The sequence below is a fragment of the Bacillus rossius genome, chromosome 1, assembly GCF_032445375.1.
Source record: "Bacillus rossius redtenbacheri isolate Brsri chromosome 1, Brsri_v3, whole genome shotgun sequence".
NCBI classification, from domain to species: domain Eukaryota; kingdom Metazoa; phylum Arthropoda; class Insecta; order Phasmatodea; family Bacillidae; genus Bacillus; species Bacillus rossius.
In genome coordinates this window covers 341,562,146-341,575,916 of record NC_086330.1, presented here as the reverse complement: position 1 = coordinate 341,575,916, position 13,771 = coordinate 341,562,146, and the positions used below count along the sequence as shown (strand labels likewise).

The 13,771-nt window shown below is 38.1% G+C and overlaps 1 protein-coding gene across 1 annotated transcript in view; it reads left to right on the top strand.

Annotated features, from left to right (window-relative positions):
* LOC134528133 (uncharacterized) overlaps positions 1 to 13,771 on the top strand; it is a 65,699-nt gene that overhangs the window by 19,326 nt on the left and 32,602 nt on the right. The window contains exon 5 of the mRNA XM_063361448.1: positions 8,024 to 8,150. Within this exon, the coding sequence (XP_063217518.1) occupies positions 8,024 to 8,150 (127 nt within the window). The remainder of the gene's footprint in view (positions 1 to 8,023; positions 8,151 to 13,771) is intronic.

Below are 13,771 nucleotides of genomic sequence, written 5' to 3'. Positions count from 1 at the left end.
TTAGTCACAGAAGCTACCATGGATCGTGGTTTGTTATCTATAGCTGAATCGGAAGGAAGCCGCTGTAGATACTGTGGCAAGGATTTTGTCATGAGAAGGAATGCTAGACGACATGAGAAGAATGATTGTGCTAGAAACCCACTACGCAACATGTTAAGCTGTAATCGTTGTAGCAGGTTGTTAACACGAATTGACAGCTTAAAAAGACATGGTAGAACATGTAAAGTCAAGACTACTTACGGCATAGAGGACACCGATGGATCCACTAGACTAAAGAAGAGTGATCTGCATTATGACAATAATTTTCCTTGTCCTGAGCGTGATGGAATTAGCTCACCCGATCGTGAGGAAGAACATAAATTGAAGGATGCTAATGGCTTCGGGAAGACTGAAACTAATGGAAGTATCAACACCGTGAAAAGTGAGAATACATTCAAGCCTATATTCAGTAGATCCTCCATTCTTTGTAAAAATGATGGACTCCTAAAAAGGAAGCATGAAGACGATGAAGACACTTCGACATCATCGATAGCGAATTCATACGGTAATCTGGGTGAAGAGGATGTCTTCTACAGTGATTGTTACAGTGACTCTGAGGCTGTTGACAAAGGCATAGACTGTGATGAAGCACCTAGAGCTGACAAGATCGAAGAATGTGGCGATGTCCTGAGACCGAAACGATGGAAACGTCGTGTTATAATAAATAAATCTGATAATGCTTATTATGATCACTGGGACGATTGTGATATTAAAAGTATTTATAATAAACAAGCAAGTAAGATGGTGGTAGAAGAGATTGATTACACATCATGGAAAGATCCAAACATATTGGTTGACCGGCTAAGACTTCTACATGGCTCGCTTTGTGCAGGAAACTATCCGTGCATCAAAGAAATATCCTTCATACTCAAAGAACTGAGGAAAGCTAGCTACATACAATAATGGCTTCTTTTACTTGTATTTGTGTAATGTTGAGAAGTAATAAAATATTGAAAGTAAAAATTTTAATGTTTTTATTTCTTGTATTCTGATTTCCATCTAAGCCTGTGTGTGTTTCTGCTACTGTATGTGTGATCATTACGTTTCCTGTGTGTACTGTGTGTACGTTCCGTTTCCTGTGTGTACTGTGTGTACGTTCCGTTTCCTGTGTGTACTGTGTGTACGTTCCGTTTCCTGTGTGTACTGTGTGTACGTTCCGTTTTCTGTGTGTACTGTGTGTACGTTCCGTTTCCTGTGTGTACTGTGTGTGCGTTCCGCTTCCTGTGTGTACTGTGTGTACGTTTCGTTTCCTGTGTGTACTGTGTGTACGTTTCGCTTCCTGTGTGTATTGTGTGTACGTTCCGTTTCCTGTGTGTACTGTGTGTACGTTCAGTTTCCTGTGTGTACTGTGTGTACGTTCCATTTCCTGTGTGTACTGTGTGTACGTTTAGTTTCCTGTGTGAACTGTGTGTGTACGTTTAGTTTCCTGTGTGTACTGTGTGTACGTTCCGTTTCCTGTGTGTACTGTGTGTACGTTCAGTTTCCTGTGTGTACTGTGTGTACGTTCTGTTTCCTGTGTGTACTGTGTGTACGTTCCGTTTCCTGTGTGTGTGTACGTTCCGTTTCCTGTGTGTACTGTGTGTACGTTCAGTTTCCTGTGTGTACTGTGTGTACGTTCCATTTCCTGTGTGTACTGTGTAATCATTACATTTATTGCGTGTAAATTGCATGTATTGCGCGTACATTGCGTACATTACGTGTTGGAGCTGATGGAGCTGTTGGAGCACTTGCAGCTAATGGTCAATTGAAGCATAGGAGCAAAATGTAGATGGATCTGATGACGTGAATTGTAGCTCTTGGAGCCTGGCGTATATTGGAGAGATCGAATTTTTTTTCGATCAAATGATCTTCTTTTTTAATTTGTAGATTTGACTCTAGAATTATTGTACATGGTTCTTGATTTGACTAGCGTATTATTCCATACGGTGCATGTATATAAGCGAGTCCTAGACAGCAGGACGCTCAGTTTGTTTCTGACGACGGCGGTGTAAGGATCACCTAGTTTGTTTCTTCTGGTGCATAAGTCGTGTCAATTAGCTGTTCTTGAGACCTCGATGGCATCTTTACCGTCTTTAACGTTGAACTCGGAGGTTGTACCATCGACTACGGGAACCTTGACGACAGCTACGACGGAGAAGGAGCAGATCCCGTGTGCACCGACGATGTCAACATTGGAGGAGATTTCAACAGACGTGATACCACCATCATCCGAAGTTTCATCGTCAGCAATGGATTCTTCAACTAATGAAGAGCGTACATTGCGTCAGTGCAAATACTGTGACGCATCATTTACTATCACCTCAAATGCTCGCAGACATGAAAGAAGCAGTTGTTCTAATAATGTTAAAAGAATACAATTTCAGTGCAATAAGTGCAAAAAACTAATTTCACGTCTTGATAGCTTACATCTTCATTATGTAAAATGCTCCGAGAAAGTTAAGTGTGAGTATAATGAACATGGTTCTTGTTTTGACTCATGTGTTGTACCGACTGATGAGTCTATATAAGTGAGACCCTGGTGATATGGACTTCAGTCCGTCTCTGGCTGAGGTAATGAACGGATCGGATAGACATTTAAAGTCATGTTAAAGGCTTAGTCCGTACAATAAGAAGACTGTTTGAAACGAGGAATCCAAAAGGCTTTGGTAATTTGTCAATGTTTTTTTTGTACTTGTAGTAGTGTATTGAATTTATGTAATAAATTTTTTTAAAAGAACTTGTGGTGTTTTTATTTTCTCAAACCTGTCGCTTTTGTGGTATTTTTTAAAATTAAATTTTTTTTGTATCGGCCAGGGATCGAACCAAGGACCTTATTCGATCTAATCAATCAGTATATAGATTACAAATTTATTAAATGAATTTTGAATTTTTTCCCGAATCTCTAGCATTAAAATTACGAATTTCCAATATGGTGGTCTTGATGTCTGATAGGATGGTGGTCGTAGAGGATTTAGAGGTTCTTTCAATATATATGATGAACATGGTTTATTGCAATTATTATTTTTTACATAAAATTAAACATTATTGCATCGATCGGGTATCGAACCAAGGACAGGAGCGGATCGAATCAATATGTAAATTAATGAGCTATTTATTTAATGAGTTTTGGAACTTTTCCCGAATTCCTAGCTAAATAATTACGGATTTCCAAGATGGCGGCCGAATTTCAAGATGGCAGGTGTCACAGTAATAAATGATTACTGCACTCTAGCGGATAAGAACTAAACTAACATGTTATCAGCGCACTCTCGCCGACGAATACAAGATGGTGGTCTCCAGCAACGAAGACAAGATGTCGGACATGACGTCATACTGGGTGACGATATATATGCTTTAAGAAAAGTGGTGGGAGTCAGTCTGCCAAAAGTCACCACGGGGGGAAGGATCGGACACCATTTTTATTTTTTTTTGCGCTCGTCGGGTTCGAACCGAGGACTCCGAACTCCGTGTCGTAAATGTATGTTTTTTTTAAATATTTTATTAAAGTTTTATTATTTAATTTTTTTTTATAATTTTTTAATTTTTTTTCATTAAAATCGGATAATAAATAAAAAAGTTAAAGATGGCGGCCGTAACGAAAATTGCAACGGTGACGTCATCATCCAATATGGCTGCCATGGCATCCTAATTTTCAAGGTCATGACCTCGACGGCTTAGAGCGGCTAGCTCTTAGGAGTTTTAAGCCGCTTTTAGGAATTTGGGTTCTTTCTAGGGTAAAACGACTTTTGAGGATTTTCGAAATCCTGATTTTTGAATTGTGGAATTTTTTGAGATTTTTTGGCGGAATTTTTTTCCACAGAAATGGAAATTTTGGCGAATTTTGAGGAATTTTGGACAATTTTTGCCCAATTTTGTCAAATTGTGGCGATTTTTGAGGATCAAATTCAAGGTCAAGGTCAAAGGTCAAGGTCAAGGTCATCCAAGATGGCCGCCGTGACGTCACAATCCAAGATGGCGGACGTGCCCACACGCTCCACAGCCTTAAAGCCTGTTTCCGGACCGGCTATCATATACTACTAACACTATTTTTTTTATAATTTTGAAATTTAGGAGCATTAAGCCCCCCCCCCCCCTCCCTCTCCTTTCCGAGGGGGAGAAAGACGACGCCAGGGCAAATTTTCTACCGTAACACGACCTCGGAAAAACTATCAACATATTTACATTTAATATTTTGTATATAGGACATGTTTTAAAATATGTTGGATGTTGGATGTTGGATGCGATTGGCCAATCATAATCGTGCCTAGCTAAAACGGAAATGACATCCTTTTCCGTCACAATGGTTCATTAAAATGGCAAAGAACACATTTGCACTTAAAGATGTTATAAAAGAGTAATAACTTAAATAATGTTAATATGAAAGTCAACTGCGAAAAAAAATTGTATGCAAAAGGGAAATTATGTTCCTATAACTTAAAAAAAAATCACTGAACATTTATTTAATTATGTAACGAATATTACTGTTAATGAAATTTATACATGTTAAAAAATTTAAAAAAATGCACAAATATAAGTTCTAAAATTCCTTCCAATAAAGCGATTCGTTATTTAATTTCAAAACTGAGATTACTGTTTACAATTTTGAGATAGCTCAGACCTTAATAAACTTTGATATTTTGACCTAATTTAAAATTAATTTGAAGTTATCTGTTCAAATTTATTTGATGGAGAAAACTGGAAGCTAATTCCGTCCAATACTACCCCTCCAATTCTATTGTCACTTATATTTGAGACAAATATTTGACAGTGTGACAGGGCCTTTACGATCACGGTGCTTCCCGAGGCATATGTGTTCAGCGGCTCCACAGGTAGATGTCGCAACGCTATCTAAGTTCCTCGACCGCTGGTCTGCTGTCGCAACGCCGAACGATCGGCACGTGGCGTTACGCAATCACTCTGCTCCCACAAAACTCCACATTCCGTAGGAAATACAGACTGTGCCATCCAAAATACTCGTCAGAGATGCTGGCACATGTAAAGGAAATGTCAATGAACTTGGATCCACAAATGCTCCTGTTTGTCAGTGGATGTGTTATTGCGGACGAGTAGATACGTTGGATCCTGGTTACGTAGGACGCCGTATGGGCAAGGTACACTACCAACTATACCATATGGTGTGTTTTGTTCCGTGCACATGATCACCGATACGACATCCCACTTAACTGGGATGTAGCGTATTATTGTACACTGTAACGACTATCTATACTTAATATTATAACGCTGAAGAGTTTGTTTGTGTTTGTTTGAACGCGCTAATCTCAAGAACCACTAGTCCGATTTGAAAAATTAATTCAGTGTTGGATAGTACATTTATCGAGGAAGGCTATAGGCTATATTATATTATCAATAAAATTAGGGATCCTTACTAAAAGTCCAATTTAGAATCAAATGCGTTGGAGGGGGTTAGATACAACATGCAGTACACGTACAAAGTGTGTGTTGACAATGCCGCAGGCGCTATAAGTTTATTTCCTATTGCCTATTAACATTGTTGCCACGCACTAGATGCCTTATCATTCTTAATTTTCCCACACAAGTAAAAAACACCCGTGTGATATTAACAACGAAGCAATCAGTACCCTCATAAAGAGTTCAATTAGTATTTAAATACTTTTTATCACTTTAAATCGCAAACATAAACTATTTTTTTCCTCTATCTGTGTTTATTTTGTTTTTTTATTGCCCCTTTTTTCAAGTATATATATTTTACAGACTTATAACATCACAGTAATGTTCCTTATGTTACGCAGGATAACATTTTCCGAAAATTAGATCCCATGGGTGGTTAAAACCAGGCAACAGTGGGTACTTTGTCTGCATGAGAACAGGATTTTGCATTTTTCATGCCTTCTGCGTCTCCATGGCAACGGGCATCGCGCGGCAGTGGCGTACCCACAAGGAATGGCATGTATAATGAGCGGCGCAAGAGTGATTTGCCTGTAGACTGCCGTAGTGAAGTACGGGTACATCAGTTGTACGTTTCGTGCATGAGTCGGGAAACCATCGGTGCTATTCATTTTCTCTCTGGTACATTATACAGCATTGTAATAAATTTTCACTGAATTTTTTTATTTATCATTACTGTAAATGGGAGATGTGGCTTAATTTTTTTCCATTAGTATAGCCGTGCGAAGCCGGGTTGGGCAGCTAGTAGCTATATAAAGACGTTTGTGCCAGATAATATGCACAGATATTAAGTACATATGCTCATCTAGATGACCACATTTATGTTACAGTTGTTTTGCTAGAGAATTCTAATGGTTTGGGGGGGGGGGCGGGATGTGGGGGGCGTGATAAACTTCCAACGTTGTGTCATATGTAGACCTTGTTTATGCTACAGCAAGACGATCTCCAATCACTCTTTCACTAGTGTTTAAATCGAGGGCGTAGCTAAGGGAATGCCGTTGATATTTTGCTAACCTCTTCGTGTAGGAACACATTTATCATTTAGTGAGATTTACTTCCGGGAAACTGCAGTTTTCAAGCTATGTCATCATTAAAACTATGTGAAACCTATGTACCGGCTTTATGGAGGTCAAGAAACATACGGGAAACGAGAATTTTGTTAATCTTTTTAAAATAAACGCTGTGATAGTGTGTTCCGTACCTTTTCACTAAAATAAATTATATAATTCACTGTTCTTGGAATTCTGTTCAGACCGAGAACTGAAATAAGTGTTTTCAAAAGCAGCTTTCAGTTCAAATGCACGTAGCCTACTTAAAAAGTAATTATTAAATATGAAATTATTCTATCCTTATACAACACTGATATTAGAACTAATCACTGGTTCCGATAAAAGTTTCATGTATACTTTTAGACGTCTGTTCAACAAATAATTTATACATATGTATATTTTTAATGGAATGTGGTTTAGGATCAGTTCTTAGACTCAATATTGTTTATTTGAAATGTATGCGTCCAATGTATTTTTTATGATTTGGTTTAATTTCTATACGAAATGGTCTAAGCTTTAATTTTGTGAACTTGAGATGGCGTACAAGTCCTAATGAAACACAAAAATATTGCATTTATAGTAAAAACAAAATTGATTGTAAAAAAATTTACTTGGATCCATTTCTCATGCAGTTCACCAAAAAGGCAATATCAAGTGCACATTAGTGTGGCTCATTCTCAAGACCACTATCTGGACAGTAAGTCTCACAAAAAATATTTACATGTTGAGAAGAATATTTTTGTATCCTTGCTCTAACAATTATACTATTTGTTTATAGAATAATTTAGTATGATCCTAAATACTATACCTATGAGTCACAGTTGCCTTTTACTTTGTAGTGTGCTTCAGTCTGCAATTGTTTTTTTTTTCCTTTTGATTTTTATATACTTTACATTTTGTTTCGATGAGTTTCCCCCCCCCCCCCCCTCCTACCCGAATAACAGTTTACAGAGAATTGGTGTTAATTTGACCCTAAAAGGGTGATTTGCGTTGCAGTCTTCGCGTATTTTAGTGACGAAATTTATGGTTTTATTTATCAGGCTTGTAAAAAGACACCACTTTTATGCTGGCTGGATAATTTGAGATGACATATAACTAGGTTAGGGACCGGAAAAATTCGCGGGTTCAATGACCTGTAGGATGAATTCCATAGTTCTACGTACACTCGGTCAAATGTCACCCACTCATTGGCTGCTGTCTTGTGAGACGTTCCAACGTAGCAGCCTGTGATTCGATAAAGCTTTGGTTGGGTGTTTCTCATTGGCCCAGAGTCATCCAGGTGAGTTGTGAGCCAATAGCAGAGGCAGCACTGAGGTATAACTATTTGTATTTTAGCCTAAAGCGAAATGAATTCGCGAATTTTTCCGGTCTCTACATATAACTCAGTATAATATACTGAATTAATTTAACCCATAAAAACCCATAGGCCTATCTTTGAAGGCATTTTAACCCAGTACCTGCCACATCACGTAAAATAATATTTTTTTAATTAATTTTTTTCTTTCAAATGTTATCTTTTTCTTCTCAAGTGTCCCAGAGTCTGGAGTTGCTGGGGACCAAAACCTCTGTCGGCTACATGTCGTTCTGCAACTGGCTTCCCGTGCTGGGACTCGTGCTGTGCCCCATCATGTGGATCGGCAGTCCCAAGGATCTGAAGTGAGTAACCCGAAACGGTTCGTTCTTGTATGAGTGTGTGCATTCGATGAGTAACGCGCAAAATGTCAGTGGGATACCACAAGCAAACACAATAGAGATGATTACAGGATTGTTTTTAGTATATATTTTGACGTGATAACCGTCTTATAAATCGATGACCGCCGGCCGCACGCACGAAAAATTGTCACGTTCCGCCTGAGCCGAGTGTGCAAGAACCGGCCAACCACCGTACGAGAAAATCTTCTATAATATCAAACAGGTTAAGGAGGGCTATTTAACAAATTGTTCGTGATTATATTTAAACAAATTATTTAAATAAAATTTGCAAAAACTGTAAATAATATTTGAAAATTAAAAATAATGCAATTTTTCATCAATGTTTTCTTACGACGTTATCACGTAAAATTATCGCCCGTAAACCGACTTTACAGACAAACCCCCCCCTCCCCCCCTTTTTACATGAGTTAAGCGTCTGGTTTTCAGATATGTCTTGTAAGACGGAAAAACTCAACAACACAGCCAAAAGAAAATGGGAAAGCAATCGGCAATAGCCTATTGTTAGGAACCATCCCATATTTTTTTTTTCCTGTAGAGAAATCATGAAACAATTGAAAAAATAATTTAGGTTTATTGCACCGGGATTAGAACCAGAGTCGTCTGGATTGGGAGTACAATTTTTCTTTTAGTTAACTTTTAAATCTCTTAAGATGAATTATATTTTTTGCCTTGGGGCACCCTCGGACCCTTGTGGGAGGGGAGGGGGAGTGTGCCGTCAATTTCCCTCGAGATTTCCGGGACTCTGAAAATCTATTTGGTTGTGCATTTCGAGGAATTTATAATAAAAAAAAATGTAATTAAATATAAACTAAAAAGTAAAAATGAAAATTATTTTTTTAAATACGCTTTTATTGTTTTGTGAACTAAAACGTAAAGTGTACTCTTTAAATTAAAGTAATTATTTTTCAACAGCGATAGATTGTACACGATAGATTGAACTACACCTCTGTATAACATACATATATATTTTTATTAAGCTTAAAGTAAGAATCAAGTAATAAACAAAACAATCAATTTTAATTAAAAACAAGCCTGAGGTGCTCTCTTCTGTCATTTTCTTAATTACTATGTCTTAAAGAACTAGTTACTAAAACCATTAGTGCTAGAAAATATAAGGAAACTGATATCAAACACCCCAGTTTTTTTTATTAATTGTTTTGTTTATTACTCGATACTTACTTCAAGCTTATTTAAAAAATACGTAAAACATAGTTTTAGTTCATTTTATTGATGTTGAACAAATTACTTCAACTTTAAGGTTTTCTTTTTCTTTTTAGTTCATACAACAATAAAAACTTTTTTTTTTAGTTTTTTGAAATAATTTTATTACATATAAGATAACAGAGAAAGTATTTAAAGTGGAAACCTAATAGTCTGGATAATTTTTAATTAAAAATAGTTATACAACCACAGAAATGATTTGTCTTAAAAAACGATTTCATTGAAATAATTAGGGGTAGCATCGTTAGTTCTTGTACCAATTTTTTTGCGAAGAGCGTTGCGTAATCACTGCAACGCTCAACTACTCCAGTACCGGTTAAAAAAGTCAGCGAACTTGCTCGCTGCTGCAAAAAAAAAAGCGAAGAAAAAACTGGCTGATGTCCAAGATTACATTTACTCGGAGAGAGTCATGTGTTCGATCCGAAACCCCCACCATTAATTACCTCGAACATGACTGCCTACGTCACACTCGTGTGCGTATCTAGATTCCCTCACCACAACCAGTGATGAAACCAGACTAGTTTCCACACGGGGAAAGAACTAACCAAACCAAGGCCTTTTCCTACACCACCTCATGTAGCCACCACATATTAATTCCACTATACCAAATGCTTTTGGTTTAACTTAGATGGCAAATAAGTAAGATTCATTTGCAGTCGCAATGCATCGCAAGTTAGATAATACGCGAAAAATACCAGTTCTTTTTTAATATTGAACGCTATCCACTTATGCATCTTTCAATAAAAATAATTGGTTTCGTTTGCCCTCCAACATGTATGTATTTTTTTTGATGTAACACTACCACATGCAAGTAAATCCCTTCTAATGCGAAAGTGTATATGTCTGTTTGCCCTTCTTTCACGCAGCAACGGAATAACTGTTCGACATGATTTTTTTTGTACATAGATAGTTTGAGTCGGAGAGTGACATAGACTACATATAAAAATGAAATTACATCCCTAAGGTAGTGAAAAAATCCCTTTTGACACAGGTTACATGCGTAGGTATATTTCGAAGTACCTACTTATTCTGGAAACTTGAAAAAATTCTGGAACATTTAAAAAACTTAATAGTAGTATATGATAGCCGGTCCGACGGCAGGCTTCAGGCTGTGGATGGTGCGGATTGTGATTGTCTGTCCGCCATCTTGGATTTTGACGTCACGGCGGCCATCTTGGACGAGCGTAACGTGACAATATGCGTAACGTGACACTTTATCGTGCGTGCAGCCGGCGTAACGGGACACAGCGTAACGGGACACAACGTAACGGGACATAACGTAACGGGACAAGTATATCACGGCGGCCATTTTGTATCCGACATTTTTATGACGTCATTGTGTTCTCGAAAATTCCGGCGATGTGTTTTCCGCCATTTTGAATCATGACGTCACCGTTGCAATTTTCGTTACGGCAGCCATCTTTAACTTTTTTATTTATTATCCGATTTTAACGAATTTTTTTTTAAAATTTATAAAAAAATTAAATTAATAAAATTTTAATAAATTATTAATAAAAAAATTACATAAACGACACGGAGCTCGGAGTCCTCGGTTCGAACCCGACAGAGGCAAAAAAATAAATAAAATGACGACCAATCCTTCCCCCACGGTGGATGCAAGCAGAATGACCCCCACCACTTATGTCAATGCACATATACCATCAGGTAGTATGACGTCATGTCCGTCATCTTGAAATTTGGACGCCATCTTGGAAATCCGTAATTTTTATGTTAGAAAATCGGGAAAAATTCCAAAATTCATCAAAAAATTAACGTAATAGAATTCTGATTGATTATATCGATGTTCGTCCTTGGTTCGAAACCGGTGAGGGCAAAAAATAAAAAAAAATCAGATCCTTCCTCCACAGAAGCCACCTACAGACTGACCTACCACCACCAATAACTAGGTATTTACCATCAGCTGGTATGACATCATGTCCGCCATCTTGTATTTGTCCGCTGGAGGGAACCATCTTGTTTTCGTCTGCTAGAGTGTGCTGGAGTCATGTTAGTATAATGTTCTGTTCACCATAACTTTGACCTTGACCTTGGACTTTGACCTTGACCTTGAAATTTGACCTTGACCTTGAAATTTGACCTTGACCTTGAAATTTGACCTTGACCTTGATGTCCATCACGGATCCGTCATTTTATGTTCAGTACATGTTACCAGGAGCTGCCACATGCTAGTGGTCATTGCCACCATCATGTTTTCGTCTGCTGGAGGACTCCATATTGTGTGTACTCGTCTTACCATCATGATAATTTTTTAATAACATGCTACAGTGCAGTAATCATTTATTATTACTCAGGTGCCCGACATCTTGAAATTCGGCCGACACCTTGAAATCATGTAATTATTTAGTTAGAAATGCGGGAAAAATTCCAATAGTCTCCGTAAAAATCAATTATTAATTTACAAATTGAATCGATGGATCCCTGTCCACGGTTAGATTCTTGACCAGAGACAGTTGTAACTAATTATTAAATAAATGTTAGGTTCTGTTTTCCATAACCTTTCGCGGAGTTAATTAATCATTCACTCTACGAAAAAAAAACTCAAGTCAATATACCGGACCAACGAATTAAATCAGTGCCGATTAGCCTATTATAAAAGTCTAATTTTTCAATAATCTGAATAACATATAAACCGTTCATGTACAAAGCCACACATATAGATCAATTGTCTTCAGTCCATGAGACCGAGTCATGTCATTATCAGACGTATAGGCTAGTCATTTCAGGACCACATGACCTTCGTAATCCATCGTGACATTTTTATACATTCTAAAGGACCAAGTGACCTTGAAAAATATTTTAGTAACACCAAGAGGTGATAAACTAGTATATATTCAATCACTACATTTTGTACTACGTGCAATCAACAAAAAAGGAAGCACCAACAACGAAAAGACAGCACCACCAACGAAAAGGAAGCACATTTGGAAGCACCAACAAAGAAAAGGCAGCACCGCCAACGAAAAGGAAGCACATTTGGAAGCACCGACAAAGAAAAGACAGCACCGCCAACGAAAAGGAAGCACATTTGGAAGCACCGTCAACGAAAAGGCAGCACCGACAACGAAAAGGAAGCACATTTGGAAGCACTGATAACGAAAAGGCAGCACCGACAACGAAAAGGAAGCACATTTGGAAGCACTGACAACGAAAAGGCAGCACCGACAACGAAAAGGAAGCACATTTGGAAGCACCGACAAAGAAAAGGCAGCACCGCCAACGAAAAGGAAGCACATTTGGAAGCACCGACAAAGAAAAGACAGCACTGACAACGAAAAGGAAGCACATTTGGAAGCACCGTCAACGAAAAGGCAGCACCGACAACGAAAAGGAAGCACATTTGGAAGCACCGACAACGAAAAGGAAGCACATTTGGAAGCACTGACAACGAAAAGGCAGCACCGACAACGAAAAGGAAGCACATTTGGAAGCACCGACAAAGAAAAGGCAGCACCGCCAACGAAAAGGAAGCACATTTGGAAGCACCGACAAAGAAAAGACAGCACTGACAACGAAAAGGAAGCACATTTGGAAGCACCGTCAACGAAAAGGCAGCACCGACAACGAAAAGGAAGCACATTTGGAAGCACTGACAACGAAAAGACAGCACCGACAACGAAAAGGCAGCACATTTGGAAGCACTGACAACGAAAAGGCAGCACAGGCATCGAAAAGGAAGCACATTTGGAAGCACCGACAACGAAAAGGCAGCACCGCCAACGAAAATGCAGCTCATTTGGAAGCACCGACATCGAAAAGGAAGCACCATCAACGAAAAGGCCGCACCATCAACGAAAAGGAAGCACATTTGGAAGCACAAGTTACGAGAACTTAGTCTTAGTTAGAAATCTGTATACAAGAAAAAAAAAACATTAAATTTTTATAATTGCAATTATTTATTTCTTTACATTATACAAATACAAGTAAAACAAGCCATTATTATATGTAGCCAGCTTTCCTCAGTTCTTTGAGTATGAATGATATTTCTTTGATGCACGAATAGTTTCCTGCACAAAGCGAGTCATGTAGAAGTCTTAGCCGGTCAACCAATATGTTTGGATCGTTCCATGAAGTGTAATCAGTCTCTTCTACCACCATCTTACTTGTTTGATTATTATAAATATTATTTTCTCTGGTGTCTTCCGTTTTAACTCCATCCTCAGGGTTACTTTCATTATCGAGACAATGATCATCACAAGCTTGATCCGATTTATTTAATATATCACGTTGTTTCCATCGTTTCGGTCTCAGGACACCACCACAGTCTTCGATCTTGCCTGCTTTAGTTGCTTCATCACAGTCTATACCTTTGTCAACAGCCGCAG